The 18526-nt window shown below is 38.6% G+C and overlaps 2 protein-coding genes across 6 annotated transcripts in view; both read right to left on the reverse strand.

The window, feature by feature from the left end:
• The window catches only part of LOC148018166 (ABC transporter B family member 2-like), a 74477-nt gene that overhangs the window by 10057 nt on the left and 45894 nt on the right, over positions 1 to 18526 (reverse strand). The gene's annotated exons all lie outside the window — the stretch shown is intronic.
• Positions 9527 to 10708, reverse strand: LOC148018167 (uncharacterized). The gene is made up of 3 exons (XM_087662329.1): positions 10485 to 10708; positions 9933 to 10407; positions 9527 to 9805 (listed from the first exon to the last, which is right to left on the reverse strand). Exons 1-3 carry the CDS (start codon positions 10706 to 10708, stop codon positions 9527 to 9529), a joined length of 978 nt encoding a protein of 325 aa, XP_087518455.1.

Below are 18526 nucleotides of genomic sequence, written 5' to 3' on the forward strand. Positions count from 1 at the left end.
CATTCATACCACCTCAGTCATAAACATGCACTTTTAATTAACACACACCCAACACTCAATCATCCCTCACTCACTCATACCTACCCCACTCATACTCTCACTCTCTCCTCCCTACCCACTCATCCCTCACTCACACTCATGCAATCTCTCATACTCATCCCTCACTCATTCTCATTCACACTCACTCACTCACACTCATACCTATATTCACTCACTCATATCCACATTCAAACATACCCATAACAATCACATCTCACTTATCCTTCACTCATACTCACTCACTCACACTAACCAATCACTCACACACTCACTCACACTCCCACTCACACAGACACTATGTCTCAAGGCTCACTCATACTTGTCTTACTCACATTCTAAATTTGGACCTCTTACTTTACGTATTTGCACCAAAGTGTCATCCTTACTTGCCGTATTGTTAGCATGACATGGTTCTGATACTTTGAGGAATTTCTTGCACCCATCCACATTGCATTGGAAAGGAAGAAAACTTGATTTTGCATACCTCACTCTTGCGAGTTTTTGAATCAAAGTGTTGCAAAGTGCCTTGATAACTTATAGGTTTTGAAGTCAAGGATTTGAAGTAAATATCTTAATGACTTAATACCTCAACAAGGAGCTAGTTAAACTAAGTAACCACCTTGTCACATTGCAAGGACTTGGCACAGATTGCACATAGCACCTAGGCAACCTCGGCAACACACATTGGGCTGACATTGCCTTAGGTCATTTAGGATCATAGTGCATAACCACAACACTTACTTTCACATCTACATATAGGATACACTACAAGTAATTAGGGGGAAAATCATCCAACCAAGCCACCATCATCATGTGCTCCATTCCAATCATTGCAAGGGCATGATGAGTAAAATATTATCGACCAAGCTGCCATAAATCCTAAGCCCCCTTTGAATCATTTTGAACCCCATTCAAAGAAAGTACCAAGACTGTAGTAATTGAGAGGAGAAGCCAACCACTAAGCCAATAATTTCACCACTTGCACTTAGTGCAATATCACAATACTAATTGACTAATGAGTGACAAATTTGAAGGATAGGAACTCCAAGAAATGAAGTTGCGAAATCCAAGAAGAACTAACAAGCCTAGAGAGTTGAATGAGAACACCCACACCAAGAACCACACAACACCATTGCAAGAAGAGTTGCAGAGTTTGTCATTTGGCTATTAAGAGCCTTACACTCTATTGACATGCCTCATAGTGGATCCGACCTTAGGTCTCGAAGTCCTAAAACCTGATGAGTCAACACAATTAGTGAACATTCCCATCCATCTATCCATTGACATATTGCCAGAGCTAGCGACACAAGGGCCTAGGCCATACTTAGTAGATCGGATAGTGATAGATAAATTTACAAGGGTTGACCTTAGATGCATTGAGTGTTGCATCACTCACATGTATCATGACTATCCAACATGCAAGGTTTCATGTAGTACCCTAACTAGATCTACCATGCCTAATATCCAAAAGGTCCAAGCCACAAACACTGACCTATGAGATATGGACTGATAAGCTGAACTTGTACCCCGATCAATGCACCTATCAAGCCATATGGAGGATTAGCCTATTCCCTCTTAGGATGATGCAAAATTCTCTTGACTATTGAGATTGAAAGCATGCACACAATGTTTTATGTGCTTCCAAATCGAGAAGATATGGGAAAGGAAGTCTTGCTTGGAAGACCTTTCAAGCATGCAACCATATGCATTGCAGACTATGAAGCACACCGTATAAACCTGAGCTTACCAAACATGGAGATAGTCACTACTTTCACTAGCAAAGGGACCTTGTCTCTTCACTAGAGAAGGGCAAGAAGCTTGTCTCAGAGTCAAATCAAATGCCTAGAGAAAGTAGACGGAGAGTTCTTAATGAACTACTCAAGACACATGAAAATAAGAGAGAACCACTCAGTAGGAACCCTCCTGGAACCAAAGGAAAGCCAACAGCCTACTCAAAACACTACCACAACTTCTCATGGTGTTGGGAATAGAACCACATCTAGAAGGGGAAAGAGATTTAGAGTAACTAATTGGAAGCATTGATGGAGAGCTAACACAAGGCAGCGATGGGTGCCCAAAGCATTGCTCCATGCTTAGGGGTTTTTTGCAAGAAAGTCTTGGATTTGGTTACCAAAACTACCTAGAAAGCCACCTCCAGTGACTACAGACCAAGTCCCATTCAAATACAAGAGAAACTGAAAGACACCCACACACAAATCTAGGTCATAGACTAAGATACTTGAGGAGACAACACCATATAAGACTAACGAGAGCTAGTTCCTATGACACTTGAGCCCACAATTCCAAAAGAGCAACCACTTGAAGTTGTTGTTAATCCACACAAGGAAATGGTAGTGTCTAAAAAGTCATTGAGAAAGGAGGAAAAGCTAGAGCCAAAGTTTCCGCTTCCATGTGAGGCTACTCAAGCTAAAATGGAAAGTCCAAGGATAGATGAGATAAAGCCCTCAGTGTTGATAAGCAACAATCCCAGGTTGTTGCTAGTTCTTCAAAATAGCAAAAGTCTCCTCAAAACCAAGAACCTTTGTCACCCAAACCAAAACAGAAAATGTGGCAACAATAGCTTAGTGTAGCTGCTCAATCTAAGAAAAAGGATCCACAAGGGACAACTATGAAAACATTAAAAGATCACCGACCTCCCTCTACGAGTGCTGTCACAAATAAATCTAGAACTACCAAAACCATGCATACTTTCACTTAGTCTGAGGATCCAAGTGCACAGTCATCTTTGATTGTCATGATTGACCACTCCATTGAATTGGAAGTTACTACTTCCAAATTTGAGATGGAACCCATACAATCACAGCCCTTGGCTGTGACTAAGACTATCACTTTAGCTCAAGAACAAGCCTCTAGTACTTCAATCTCACACAAGGATATAGAATCTAATGTAGAGAGCAATGACCATGCTTTATTAGAGTACAATCCTAATTTCTATGAATGGTTTATTCCAAGGCTAAGTGGTACAACACCACATCTTACCTCTGCTTCTAATACTACAATGATTAAATCTTCATCAAATGATGTGAAGCAAAGTGATGTACATAAACCTTTTACTAACCTAGACATTGTGGCTGGAAGAGGTATGCTTGCAACTCCAGATCCTAGGTACAATGCCAATGATGTCCCTACTAACTCACCCCACTAGTTAGTCCCAATCAAGCTGGTTGAACCCTGGGATGCTCCAGAGGAGGTTGCTGAGACACATCTCTAGACTAGCCCTACTAAACCCAACCCTTCTTTTGGTATCAAGCCTTTGCTAGTATGTCAACCATTGAGTACCATGTTTGCTCATTTGGCAAAGAACCTTTGAAACTAAATGCCTACTTTGATTTGAGGCCATATACACTACTTATGCCAAGTTGTTTGCAATGATTGATCTAGGCCTTGCTGATGATGAGGCAGTTTAGGTTGCTTCTAAATGGCATTCCACTTGGGACGATAATGAACATCTTTTTGATACAAGCCTCTTGATTAAGAAGGAATATGCACTTGCTATCATGCCAATTTATTCCTTCTTATACTTTTGTGACCAAAATCCAAGACCAATCAGTACTTGATGAGCTTGAGAAAAATTGTCATTCCTCAAGCTCGTTCTTGCAAAAGTGGTTTTCTCATCGACTTGAGATTGCTTGCAATGGCAGTCATCTTATGACCACAGCTGAGCAACGCCATACAATCAGTACACTTCAAGCTGACCCAACTTATTGTGAGACCACTTTACTATACTCTAGCATCCTAGCTCGGAATCTCGCCTTGCCACGAAAGTTGATATATCACCCATTGCTTGTCAAGATTTTGATTGAAGAGGAATTACACATTGCCAATTGCTTTGCAGGACCCTCTTTGCTTACCAATATGATTACTTACATTTTTGGACTAGATACCAAACCACTTGACTTGGATGCTTTTGCCAAATTAGAGTGCAATGCAAATTTCTATGACTGGTGGATCCCAAAAACTGTAGAATACTAACTCTTTTTCCTTTTTAGTCTTAGTTTCTTTGTATATATTTTTCTTTAGCTCAATTTATTGCACTAACAATAGCAAAAGTCCCTCCAACTTTAGAAACAATGCTACATCTTATGCGAGGGCAAAAAATAAAAACAAGAGGTACGAGCTCAAACCCTTTCACTCCTTGTGTGATGGTGAAATTCAAGGAGGAAGAAAGTTGTTTGTAATTCTTTCTATCTTTTTACCTTGAATCCACTGCATGGTACTCTCAAAGTTTCACCAAGAGAATGTAGGAAAATAATAGGTGACAAAGCAATGCAATGAACCTCAAGGCTTGAAGACAATATCATCGGCAATAGAAACTTTTCATGAATATCCTATGGTGCAACAACATTAAAGACTTGAAGCTGACATTAGCATCAGAACCTTCTTGAAGATCTAAAGCTTGAGAGGCATCACATCGTCAAGACATCAAAGGCCAACCAAGACAATAAGTTTTATCTGGGAGCCTCATTGACGAAACATAGAACTTAAAGAACCATCAACAATGAGGTTTCTCTTTCTTCAATGACACCATACCCTTACTACAACATCTAATGGTCATTTACTTTCTTAGGAGTAGTTGCAAATTGCTTCATCAATGAGCATACCTGTCTTCATCAACAAGTTCAAGTTCTTTTTCAATAACAGCTTCATCAACAATGCAGCAATGTGCTTCAATGTTCGGGCTCAATGCTCAAACCTTCATTGTATGCACCTCAATGCACCAATCATCTTATGCGCCAAGTTTTATTATTTGTAGCCAGTCTTCTGATCTCATACTTCCATTTCTCCTTGTAAGGCAACATGCCTGATTGTATATCATTGTTGTTACTTGACTTACCACAAGGAAAAAAAAGGGAAAAAAAACAAGAGAGAAAAAAGAAAGAGAAAAGAAAAGAAAAAGAAATATGCACGCACGTGCATTGCACTGCACCTAGGGGTCCTCAAGTTGGATGCACCGAGTGACAGTCTGTTGGCTCTGTCTCTAATCCCCTAGCCTTTTTCCATTTTTCCACACCCTTACTTAGGGCACATCAACACCAAGACATACCTCTAGGGAGTCTCGGCTCGCTTTAGTTAACATGTCTCCTCGAGTCACTTGCACATTTTATCCCTTCATTTGATTCACCCAGTTTCATCAATCCTTACTTATAAGAAAGGTGGAAAAGGTTCTTCAACATAAAGCCAACATTTGCATCAGCTATCATGTGTGGTTGATCCTACAGAGACCCATGTTCTTCAAGAGCTTATTGGATTGCACACTTGCTCCCATCCATCCCACATCGGTGTCTCCCTAGCATCTTCATCATAACTATCTTTTCCCTCAACACCCACAATTCTTCCCATCTTCATTAGATCAAGATCCCTTGCTTCATCAAGCACCATAGTCGTCACTCGTAGAATCCATGAAGTAGTCTTCTAACTATGTATTAGACTATGTATGTACGCACACTCACTATAGTATTTTCACAGTAACCTATTCACAGTTTTGGGTCCTCAAGTATGGAGCAATGCTTCAAGCTTGCTTGGAGTTCAACCCATCTCCCAAAAAATCGAGAACATCATATGGTTTGTGCACAAATAGCAGACTAGCACTTTCTTCTAGGAAGTGATTCATGTGAGGTTTACTTTGCAGGTACAATAGTTCATGGGGAGGATCATGAGCCATCACTTCTACATCAACATTGAATCTTCCATCTTCTACAATCTCGAATTCAACTTCAAAGGGCCATTCTAGTTGTCTCGATTAGAAGAACCATTAGTCAAGTGTATCTTTAGCACAATCAACTTCTACAGGATTTGTCACCAGTAACAACATTAGTCTCACCATCTACCACAATATGAGCAACATTATCTGTACCTGACACTGCAGAAAAAAACATCCTCTTCAACAACAACAAATTCTTCATTAGCAGCATTCATTTATCCTTATTAGACTACTTCGGGGAACCAAAACAATGCCCACAATGGCCATAGCATCCTTTAACAGTGGCCAATAGACAGCCGTACAATTTTCCACTACAACCCACACCGGGCATTCGCGTTGAAGCAAGCGCTGAAAATCTACCTTTGGGTGCCATGGCACAACATGGACCAAATGGCGATCAAAGAACAATGGCAGTTTAGATAGCAGATCGACACGATGCTTCTCGGATTTCAACAGCACCTCATAAAAGCCTCGGGGCCCAACAAAAATCTCTTCAACACACTCCCCTTGTAGTAGACTTTGCAGCCACTGGCGAATATGGGAAAGCACTGATAATTTGGTGATGTCCATAAAGTTCAAATATAATCCAAGTGCCCAAAAAATAAGGCACTAAAGCTCCACAAAAATAATATCCACAAAAAAATAGTAGTAGACACCTCCGCTTTTGCAGTCTTCTCAAAACACTGTTAGCATTATTTCCCCCCCTAAACGACTGCTAGTCCCATGGCACACATGTCATAGGTAGCAAGCTATAGCTTGCATTGAAGATGTGGAATGCTAGAGGGTTCTTTAGCTTTGGATATTGATGTCTATGTGGACTTGGACACCTTCATAATTATAGGTCTTGATGAGGATGCAGGTGTAGATTGTGGTGCTTGCATTAAGACTACACTTATCAGCTTCAATTTATTGTAACCACTTGCTCCTAGCGTGTTTGGCTTTGAGTAGGCACCTTCTTCTACTTACATTTTGGAGCTTAAAGACTTAAGTGGCTAATTAATTGGTTGCCTATTTATGAATATTAAGTACTCAAGAGATGAAAATGGCTATCCCAAGCATTCTTTAAAGTTCCTCCACTATGAATATGTTATCATCATGGGTGCTAGGACTAGCCCCCATGATGAGAGGTCGCTCACTCCCATGCACATTGTGTTCACCACATGTAGTGGTATTTGTTTCACCCCAAACTATTGTGCGGGTTGCATATATGTATTTGTGATTAGAATATCTTAGGCTTGGAGACATGGTATTTCTAAGGATGCAGAAAGAAAAATTGCATTGGATGAGGCATTGGATGTAGTTTTCATGGAAGAGAAAGTAGTGGTGGCAAATGAGAAAGTCATATTTTATGTTATGTCAGAGAATTTGTATGAGGTGCATGTCAATCCCGAGCCCTTCTGCATGTGTCTTGACTTTCAAAAGAGAGAGTTGGAAAGTAAACCCTTCCTGGCCTGCAAGCACATCTATTATGTCTACATTCGTGTGCTTGAGATGGACAAAAATCAACATATGATGATGCATCAACCTTCCCTTAAGCAAATTGATTTAAATTTTATGCTTGCCCTTCCGCGATGCATAAAATGCAAATCAAAGACTTGAGATTTTTATGTTGGCTATTGTTCAATGAGATAGGGACCATGCAGTACTGAATGAAAGATTTAAAGGGCATATGAAGAAGTGGAGGTGGACATTCATTTTGGATACATGATGTGAAGGGACCACATATTTGGTATTTTTCTTTTTGAGCATAATGAAAACTCTAGTAAAAGTAGACATTATTAATCATGGATCAGTTATCCATTTGTGGACATGATTGGACGAGGATCTAAAAGTGGAATTATTGATCATGCTTTTTTAATTCATTGAGGGGGCCATCTATTTATAGGTTAGGGATCTCTTTATAAACTATGCTTATTTAGTATGCAAAGTAATTTCATTTTTCCTGATTTGATGCTTCAACTTCATTTTTGTTGAGCCAATTTTTTTTCAAGGTAATCTAGATGTTGCTCCTCTTCTCCTACTATGAAAAGTATGCAAGTTTATTGTTTGCCTTTTGCTATGATGAATACATCCATAAAGCTTGGTATTCACTGAGGGGGGTACCTATTTGTAGGTGATGGATCTCATTATAAATCATGCTTATTTTGTGTGCAAAGAAATTTCATATTTCTTAATTTTAATGCTCCAAGTTCATTTTTGCTAGTTGTGACAATTTTTTTCTCAAGGTAATCTCGATTTTGTTTCATAAAGCTTGTTGATCACTTCGTTTTAATTCCCCTCAGAGGATTGTCTATTTATATGTGAAATATCTCTTTATGAATCATTCTTGTTTTGTGTGCAAAGCATTTTCATTTTTCCTGGTATTGATGTTCCAAGTTCATTTTTGTTGATTGTGATAATTTTTTCTTAAGGTAATCTTGATCTTTGTCCTTTACTCCTATTATGGAAAGCATGGTTACATAGAATCTAATCATGTATCATCTACTCTAGTCACATTTCTAATATATATTATGGTTGCTTCTCCTTCCCATGTTACACCTTCTCAATTGTTTGCTTCCCCTTATCATGTTATCAAGGTGTTTTTTTATCTAAACCATGTTTTAATTTCTAATTTTCATTTGTTAATTGGGTATTTTTAAATCTAAACCATGTTTCATCTAACCTTTGATTGGCAAGTCTGCTATTGATATAAACCATGGCCAAGTTTGATGTTGAACCAAACCATGATATGGTTGCTTCCCGTCCTTATGCAACAACTCTACTCTTTGCTTCTCTTTTGCATATTGCTCTTCCCTCCACTTTCCATAGTCAATTCTACTAATTTTTATTTTTAGCACAAGGTTTTCTTTAAATTCTACATGAGTCAAATCATGTCTAAACCTACACAGGAGGAGCTAGACATGAGAATGACCTTCAGAACCGCAAATGGTAAACTAGATTTGTTGTCAAAAGCTACAAACTATGATGAGAAGTGGTCAATAAATGATGCAACCTTTGCCATTGGAAAGGTTGAACAAATACTTGGCTAAATTTTTCAGCAAGAGGATGAAAATGATATATCCCTTGTAGATATGTTAGAGTTAAAGCTCCCTACAACCATTGCATATATGAGAAGCTTTGGAGTGATTAGTAAAAAAGATGAGGAAGATATTGACATTTGTTGCTATCAAGTCCACATATCGATACTATATAATAGTTATATATAAGTGGCTTTCATAATTTGCCTAAATAGTTGCAAGAGAAATAATTATATTCTCCTATATTGAGTTCTTTTTGTGTTTTGTTTAGATTGACTCATAATTTTAGAGATTAGTCTGATTGATAAGGGTACTTTTTGAGATGTGTGGTAGAAACCCTCTCTGACCAAAATGAAGGGCATAGTAACCCAGGGGATCTACTTTCTATCACATTGCAACACTTCTTTCTATTTATAATACCAAAATATTTTCGTTTGCAATGAACAGGCATTCTCCGAATGGCTCACAAACTTCTATGCATTTCCTCCTCTGAGACAATGTTAGTTGGGAGATCCATTTCAATCGGCACTGCATGCACCTCATGGTCCAAGCCCACTTCTGTACGTTGGTCATTTCTATTTTGAAAATTTATCTTGTGTGGTCATCCTTTTTTTTTTCTATCCCTTGACTCCATTACATAGCCAGGTTTATGAGAGCTACAAGCATCTAGAGTTCTTCTTTTCCTTTGAACTGTTTCTTTGTTTCCAGAAATGAAAGGCTCTTCATACATGGGGGTGCCAAGAATTGCTCATTGAACTGTTCGAGCTATGAATGCAGGTGAAGGGGTATTTCTTGCAACCACCCTATTAACAAGAGCATCCATGTCGGGACCACTTCCAGAGTATCTTCTAGTTGTGAAGGCCAGTTGCCTTGAACATTGAGTATATGAGTTGATCAAGTCAGTGACACATGCATCATACAAACTAATTTTCTTCTTTCCATCCTCCCCTGCCAACCAACTTGCATGCACGCTCTCAGAAAGATCTGTGTTGGGAATACAAGCCCTCTCCCAAGGACTCAAGGAAGCCTGCAACCCAATAAAAAACTCAGTAATTCCTCTTACATGTCTATTTTGTTCTCATACTTGGGTATTCCCACCCCAATAATATTAGTGCATGTGTATGTAACAAATAGAAACAAAAAAAAACATTTACATGTGTAGTACTACCCCAATGGTCTATCCAATTCTCCCACCATTTGATCCATCTCTTCAATGGTACGGTACTATCTCGAGGTAGTCCTACTTGCTGCCACCAATTTTGTATAGCTATGGCATTCCTCTTGCCCTCTTCAATGGATTTTGAAAGGCGCCACCTCTCACATAAATTCAAGTGATGCTTTCGAAGGTTTGAAGGCACGTATTTTGTTGTGTGCTTTTGTAAGCTTTGTTCCCAGTGAAACAAACACGATCGCTCTCTTCCTTCCAAAACATTGTCAGGTCCTGCATTGAAAACAGTGCGGATTGCCATCCAATTTGCACCGGCTTCATCCGCCATGAAACCTGCAAAGTCTGCAGGAGGGTGTCCACACTTGAGCATCACATTATTAAGGCATCTCCAAAAAAGAATTTGTGTTTCTGTATCCTCTTCCTTTGTGTCACAAATAGCAATCACCATGATCCCCTTCAAGCTGCAATAAGAAATACAGTGATTAGCAACTAGAATATGTCAACGAAAGTTGATAACAAGTAAGGTTCCCGAACAAACCATGGATTGTAAACAGAACAAGACATTGTTGCCCAGTCATCTATTCTGTGTGTAAAGTCAAAGTGAACCCAAGACTTGCAAAGGTCTCCATTTCCTAAGCGTCGCATTCGATTAACCAATTCCACTCCAAAGCCAGGTCCTTTAGTAGAGATCTTGAAAATGTAACTTTTTTCACCCACCCCTCCTTGCCCTGGAAATCTACTGCCATGAAAAAAAGGAAACATGCATCTTTTTTTCAACTCCAAAATGTTATCAAAGCCATCTCCAACAACACATGTTTCTTTTTTTTTCTGGCATGTCACGATACTATTGAACTTGCAACCTCAACAAACGAAAGTTTGTTAAACTAATAACAATGCTACAAACCATAGTTTGCAGACTTGAATAATCGAAACTAACCTCTGATTTTGAACCAATGGCATCAACTCCTCCAAAAAGTTTGTAAGCTCTTGTTCTCCCTCCACCAATGAACCATTAGTTGTCAAAGATTTAGTGATATTTTGTTTTGCTACAATCATTTGAATCTTCCTAGCACCACAGTGTCGATTCACTTGCAAAACTGAGTGAACTAGAGATCTAATTTTTTTAATTGCAGCCATTGAAGTCCCTGGTTGCACATTATGTGTGTGAGTGCCTACATGAAGCATCAATCTCTCCATGCTTGTGTCCTTTGGCAAAATGTAATAAACTTTGCAATCACAAGTTGCATAACAAGTGACAACTTTACTACAATAGTGACACGTGATTGAATGTTTTTCTTCACTTGCAAGTAGCCCCTTGCTCACTGTGCTATTGAGGTAACCATGAAAATACATTTTATTATGTTGATTGTTGATCTCATAGTAAGGACAATTGACTCGATGACATTGTAAGTCTCCAAGGCAAGGGCTAATTCTCGAAGCAGCATCAGGGAAGATATTAGTTGGATGGGGTCTTGTCCAGACATGACCATCATATTGTTGCTGCATCCCATCCATGTTTGAAGATGTGCCATATGTCGGAAGAAGAATGAAAGTAACAAAACCATTGTACTTTCTTGAAATCTCACTAACAAAAAAAGGGCCTTCACTCATCTGCAATAAAGCCTTCAACTTCTTTCCTCTAGGGCTATTAGCAATCCAAGGTAAAATCTCTTTCTTTATTTTTGAAAATGAATGAGGACTATCAAGTCCATCATCCGACTCTAAGTCAATAGTCGGAGTTGAGACGGGTGCACAAAAAGCATTTGTTATAAGTGGTGAAGAAGTTTGAGATGACGTCTCTGCGAAGGAATCGAATGTAATGTCTACAACAGGTCCTGAAAGTGAATGAGTTTGTTTGCTATTTTCTACTGTGTGTAGTCCTTCATCTTGGTCCATGGTGAAAGTGGTATCACAATGTACTATTTTATATTGACATGAAAGAGAAGAATCGAGCAAAAATTGCTCCGCACCATTGATATCCGGTTGGCCATGAACCGTGATCTCTTCACTGTAAGCATCAAGTTGGAAAATAGCATACAAACCTACTAGCTTCTGGTCAGGGGGTAGAAGTGATTGAAGAAAATAAGAGCTCACAAGAATCTTTCCATCCCTCAGGGGCACAACGCATTCTAGTGATTTGGAGCCGATTGACCAAAAGCCGATTTGAAACTTAGCAAACAATGGAGATATGAAGGCAAAATATTATATCTAATAGCATGTCTATTGTTAATCAATTTCTTTGAACGTAGAAATAATAGTCCGTTACCCCACCAAATATAGATTAAATGAGCTTTTACTCCATGGGCAAGTTCTTAGTGACGGTTAAAATTGCGAATCAGTCCAAATCATTAAAAAACGTCTACATATTGAAAAATCACAAGATTTAGTTAAATAAATTTAAAAAAAACATGTCTTTTCGAAAATTAATCATGTCTTTTCGAAAATCATGTCGTGTTGTAGCACATATTTTTATAAGCACGTTTTATTTTGTCAGATGTCAGGTGTCGTCAGCATTTACATTTTTTAGTAAATAATTTTTCGATGTTCGAGATAAACATTCTCTCATGATGGATGTTCAATATGCACATACCACTTGCCATTGAAAGTTGTGTGTAACGGTTTAAACATATCTTCTTATTTGTCCTTCTTCTTCTTCTTCTTCTTCTTCTTCTTTTTCTTCTTCTACCTTTTCTCTTTTGTTTCCCTATTCTTCTCTCCCATTGCAAGTTGGAAGGCATAAAGAAGAAGCAAGAAGGAGAGCAGCCCCTGCAACAAGCTCAAACAAGATCAACATTTTCCATCAAACTCACTGGGTAAGCTCCACACTCCATCCTTATGGCTGAAAATCTATATTTCAAGTTTCATTTTCCCTCCATGGCTGAAAGAAATGGAAGAGCTGGTAGATAATGAGAGGACAACAATGGGAGGGGAGAGAAGGAAAGGGGAGGAAGAGAAGGAGATGGTAAACTGAAAAAATGGGAGAGAAGGAGATCTTTGGGACACCTGGGGCTGTTTGTGTCAATGCAGACAACTCTAGGGGGTTGGGCGCAACCCCCTTTGGAGGGAGGAGGAGGAGAGGGAGAAGGCGAGGAGGGGGAACCCTCAGTATCCACCCACTGTCTGCATCAATGCAGACGACCTGGTGGGGGGGCGGGGTACCTTATGAAATGGGGCGGGTAGTGCACAGTCGCCCCCCTCTCAGCCCCTCCTCCTTAAACCACTCCCCTCTCAATCCCTACTCCCTAAACCACTCCCCTCTCAGCCCCTTATCCTTAAACCACTGCTCCTCCCTAAACCGCCCCTTAAACCTCTTCTATAGCCAAGTTACCTACAATTTTTGGCTTTGGGGGCACTGCCCCCGAACCCCTGTCAAGGGGGCCTCATGGCTATCGCCGGTCCCCTTGGAACCCCCTAGCGATAGTAGTAGGGGGGGCTGATGCCCCCCCTACACCCCCCCTCCATATAGAGTGGGTGTAAACCGCGCGAGTCGAAGGCATGAAAAATTAAACAATTTTTAAATCGTACGCAAATCATCCTAAAGAAATAAGTGTGACATGATTTGATTTTTTTGGATTGGGAATTGTCAAACACTCAGCATTGTCTGCGTCAACGTAGACAGGAACAAGGGGTTGGGAGTATCCCCCCTTAGGGGGTGCGGGGGTGAAAATGTGGTCAAGAGGTTCAAATGATTAAGAAAATTTAATACATTTATTAAAACCAAATAACAAATGATATTAAATTGTGTTGTCTGCGTCAAATGGTCATATTTTGGTGGAGATTAATTAATAGAATATGTGATTTAGTTGAGTTGTCTTCATTTTTAAAATGATTTGTGGTTTGTTTTAGTGCTTTTGAGCATGGCTAGAGGTCGGCATGGTGGTGGTAGGAGAGGTGAAAGCAAAAGGGGCCATCCAAGTAAGTCATTCAATCACTCTTTTAAATTTACATATTCTATTCTTAATGGTTAAGCAACTCTTTTAAAGTTCCATATAAATGTTATATTCTATTTTCAAATTATTTTGGTAGATACTCCAATTACAAGGTTAAGATCCGGTCTATGCAATAGACTAGTAAGTATCGATCAAGAAGCATCCTCTCGTGCATTCTCTGAATCTCCAAATAACAAGGGTGGAAAACCAAGGAAAAAATGTCCTTTCATTGATGATGAAGCGCTTGAGGATAGTATGGATGAAGCAAGCAATGACATTCATGCTGATCTTATGAGCACCCACACTACCACCACGGAGTGTGGTGAAACAGCACAGGGGAGGTCTTTAGATTTGCAAACTGTACATGGGGAAAATGAAGAGGTGAATGAGGATGTTGCTAATGAAGAAAAGAAAGAGGTCAGTGAGCATGATAGACACATTGGAGAGAATGTCAAGTTTGGGCTTATGTCAAATGTGTTGGCTTCATTTTTTGTAACGAGGTCTACTTCTCCTCCTCCTATCCCTTTGTGTAGACTTGTGCCCTATGAGGCTATAAGGCTTGCATCTAGTTCTGCTACATGGTTGATTTCATCTTTCGATAATGCTTCATATATGGAAACAATGGGAAAATTTTTGGTTTCTTTGAGAAGGCCCACTGGTGAGCTAATGGATGTATCTCCCCAAAATTTGGAAGAGTGGGGCTCTCTTTGGAGAGAAGTTAACCAAAGGTTTGAAGATGAATTGACTGATGAGTGGGCTGATTTAAGAGGGCGAAAGTTTTTGGTATGGGACGGTAATCATAGGTTGAAGACATAGATGAAGAGGATAAAGGAAGGTAACTATGCATTGTCTTGCTTTCTCTTGTTTATTGTGATGATACTTCCTTCTTTGACTAATTATTTATTTTATTATTTGATGTATGTAGTTTATAATGAAGATATTTCGCGACATGTTAGAGTTCTATGTCAATTCATTCAAGTGGAGAACAAGAAAGAAGGAGAACTATTGTTAGCATTGGATACATCAAATGCGTAAGTATACTTATCACTATTAACTTTTTCAAATGGGTTAATAGATCATCAATTGTGTGTGAATATTGCCAATAGTTTTTATTTATGTGTGAATCTCAAAATATAAAGATAATTTACGTGTGAATGTCAAGATATTTTATTTATACCAATAGGTTTCATTTACGTGTGAATGCCAATAGGTTTCATTTATTAGTTATGTGAATGTGAATAGGTTTTATTTATGTGTGAATCTTAAAATTTAAAGACAATTTTCAATGTTGTAGTGTAACAAGAGCACATGTCAAACCCAACCTAGGCCATGAAATTTTCATGTTCCAAAAGTTTGGCATCGCTGATAAACAAAGCATTTTGGAAAGGATGAGCCCTTCTCAAAGACGGTGGGCTGAAATAGAGTATGAAATTGAGGGAAAAAGTAACCATGGCAATGATCCATGGTACAAGAACCCATGTTTGCTAATATCGCTTTTGGTGTGGAAGGTAAAAAGTTGGTATAGTATTTTAGTTTTTAGCATAACAAATTGTGGTATCTTGAATTTAACCATAACTACGAATAGTGTATTGGTTTTTCTATTTAGGATGACTATAACTCTGCCATACTCAAAGAGGAGGCCCGCCTCAAGGAGCTTGCATTGCCAGAGGCAAATTATGAGGCAAAAAGAAAACAATTCATAAACAAAGAGCAAGATAAATTGAGGGACAAAGGATACAAGTACCTTGGAATAGCTAATCCTGCGCATGGAGAGGATTTCTTTTCTGTTTTGTTTGCATTGAATTGGGATGAAAAGAATATGATGGCTATTACCAAGGACAAATTGTATGCCATTTGTAGTGCTAATATTGCTACGGAGAGGTATGTTTTCCTCATGGACTAATGTTCTCTTATTTTTTGGAATTGAACATAATTTGGTTCAACAATATTGAAGTTATGTTTCGTTCAATAACCAATATATTAGAAAAAGGGAGATTTTACTTCTCATGACTGTCACAAAGACAAAGGACTCCACTATGTCACACTTTGCGGATGTAAGGAGATTTTGTAGCTACATGAAGCAAGAGGTGTATTGGTTTCATGTGATTGGAGAATGCTCCTTATTGATCAGGAGCTTATAAGTTGATGGCACTGAGATTCTAGGAGGATTTGATGTTTTTTTAAAAGGCCAAAGACGTTTACATATTTTAAAGGCATTTGCAAATATTTTTGGTGAAATGAAGAATGTTGGAGACTCTGAGAAGGTTCCAGAGCTCACACAATCAAGCAAGAGGGTGGTATACAGGTATTTCTAGTATAAAGAAACCATATTTTCTAGATACCATATGTACAAATGTATTCTAACTTAAGAGTGCTTTTGTTGTTTGTTCTTATGTTTTTGGAAAAGATGGTTGCGTAGTCTACAGGAAAGTGGAGTGCTAGAAAACCTCCCTCCTCTAGTGGAGGAGTAGATGGACTTGGGATGTGAAAATTGTATGTTCTCAAAAGCATTACTTGAGAGGGGTCTGTCGGAATGGGAAATGCGTATTTGTCCATGGTGGATAGACTATCCATTGGATGACATTCCACGGCAAGAGATTGAATTAAGAGAGAGTAAGTACTTTGAGAGCTAGACATAGTAAATATGTGGTAACTCTTGCTCTTAGCTACTTGTTTTAGTAATACTTGCCTTATATGCAGGATTTCTGGAACAAAATAGAGTAATTTCTATGCACAAAGAAGAGGATGAAGGAAATGGTACTTTCTAAAAATATATTTGTTTAACATGAAACTTATCATAACTTTTTAGACTTTTGTGTTTTCTTAACTTTGTTGTTTTTGCAAATTAGAATGTCCAATACAATAGACATGGTCCCTCATGTTGTGGGGATAAAGGCGACTTGTGCTGGTAGCATGGCAAAGGGTATATTGGATGAAATGCAAATTTTTAGTTTGATCCAAGTAGCCTTGTTTCTAATTTGCATGGATATGATATTATATTGTGTTGACTTCACACTACTTAGGTGCCATTAGTGATGCAACTGTTGATACTACAATGAAGAAAAAGTCCATGGGAAAACGAAAGAATATCCCCACGATAGATGATGCGTTGAAGCATAGCAAGGGTAAGCCAATTTGCATGAATGATAGAGTTTAGGATTTTCATTTGACGAGTCAATTTATTAAAGTATTATTTTGTTGTCTTTATATTGCACAGGTAATATAAGTGAATCAAATGAGGTTGGTACAACAAAGCGAAGGTCTAAACACAAAGAGAAAGTTGTTTCATTGGATGAAGAATTAGAAGGTGAATCAAGTATCATTTTTTGGATTATTGGAGTCATGTTAAAAGTACATTTTTATATTTTTTTGAAGATAATATAAAATCTAAACATTAAACACTAAATAATTTGCTTTCCTTCCTATTTTTCTTTACAACTTTAGGCAAAAAATATGGTTTTGACATGCATAGCATTTGGAAAGAAAAGGAAAAAAGTAAGGGTCACTTTGAGGGATCTTTGCAACATACTACACCTTCTCGGGCTATGTCGTTCATGACTCAGTCATCAGAGCCTATACAAGAGTCTTGTAGACATCCTGCTATACGCAAGACAGGTATGTAGATTTCTAGCTTTACATTCTGAGTCTTAACATTTAGCCAACATCAAAATTTGTAAGTAAACTTTATTTTGATGATAGGATTTCAATACCAAACTATTGTAGATGCTCTGTTGGTAGACGTGACATCGATCGACGATTTTGCATTGGATGGGTATATTTTATCACCATTCTCTATATACACATCTATTTTAATGGTTACTTATGCTTTGTTATTGTGTTTTCAATTTTAGCATTAAGCGCTTCATGGAGGGAAATACCATCAACTCTTACCAATGTAATGGTGTCTCATCATATGAGGCTGCTAAGTTGTTGTTTGCAGATTTTCCTACATCTTTGCTTGTTGTTGGCCTTGAGGCAGAAGGTATATGTGCTTGCATTAGTTTAGTTTATAAACTCATGTGATATTGCATGGTCTTATACATCTTTACATTTGAAAGGGATTCCCGAATGGAATACATTTTCTAGTGCACTTGTCAAAGGTGTCATGGACCTAGCCCATAGATTCTTGGCAGATGAGGGGTTCTTGGTGACTTTGGGACTTGCACAACACTTTGGAAAAGTGCTTAGAGGAGCTCATGCCATTGGATTGAAGCTCCATCGCACATGGACTCTCGTGTGTGAGGGTGGATATAGACACCCTGATACTCGAGAGGAGGTAAGTGTGTTGAAGACAAACTTGTAACTTTTTAAAATAAAAGTTTAAGTAGCTAACAAGATGATTCTGCATTGCTAGGTCATGGACCTTACTATTGGCTTGTTTTATTGAGGGATGCATGTCCCTTCATATGATAGAGAGGCTGGCGAGAGGGTTAGCCCATACAGGTTTCTTGCCTCTCGTAGCTTCCTCTTCGAGACAGACCTCCAGGGCACATCATTTGAGCACACTTATGTGGATGGTGTAGAGGTTCGAGGGGGTGCAGAAAGATCACTAGTTTTTTATAGGTGTGTTATACACTCTTAGACTGGTTTATACTTTGCATTGAGATATGTCATGATTTTGTTATGGATGTTACTAAATGGTTTCTTTTGT

The sequence above is a fragment of the Lygodium microphyllum genome, chromosome 21 (assembly GCF_053477565.2).
Source record: "Lygodium microphyllum isolate KBCC chromosome 21, Lygodium_microphyllum_v1.1.10, whole genome shotgun sequence".
Classification (NCBI taxonomy): Eukaryota; Viridiplantae; Streptophyta; class Polypodiopsida; order Schizaeales; family Lygodiaceae; genus Lygodium; species Lygodium microphyllum.

What these genes read in the sequence shown, in the direction of transcription:
- LOC148018167 (XM_087662329.1), bottom strand. Translation starts at nt 10,708, where the DNA reads ATGTTTCCTTTTTTTCATGGCAGTAGATTTCCAGGGCAAGGAGGGGTG. An exon ending in TGTTCTGTTTACAATCCATG is followed by an intron (nt 10,408 to 10,484) that starts GTTTGTTCGGGA and finishes TTCTTATTGCAG; the next exon opens with CTTGAAGGGGATCATGGTGA. An exon ending in ATTGGGGTAGTACTACACAT is followed by an intron (nt 9,806 to 9,932) that starts GTAAATGTTTTT and finishes ATTGGGTTGCAG; the next exon opens with GCTTCCTTGAGTCCTTGGGA.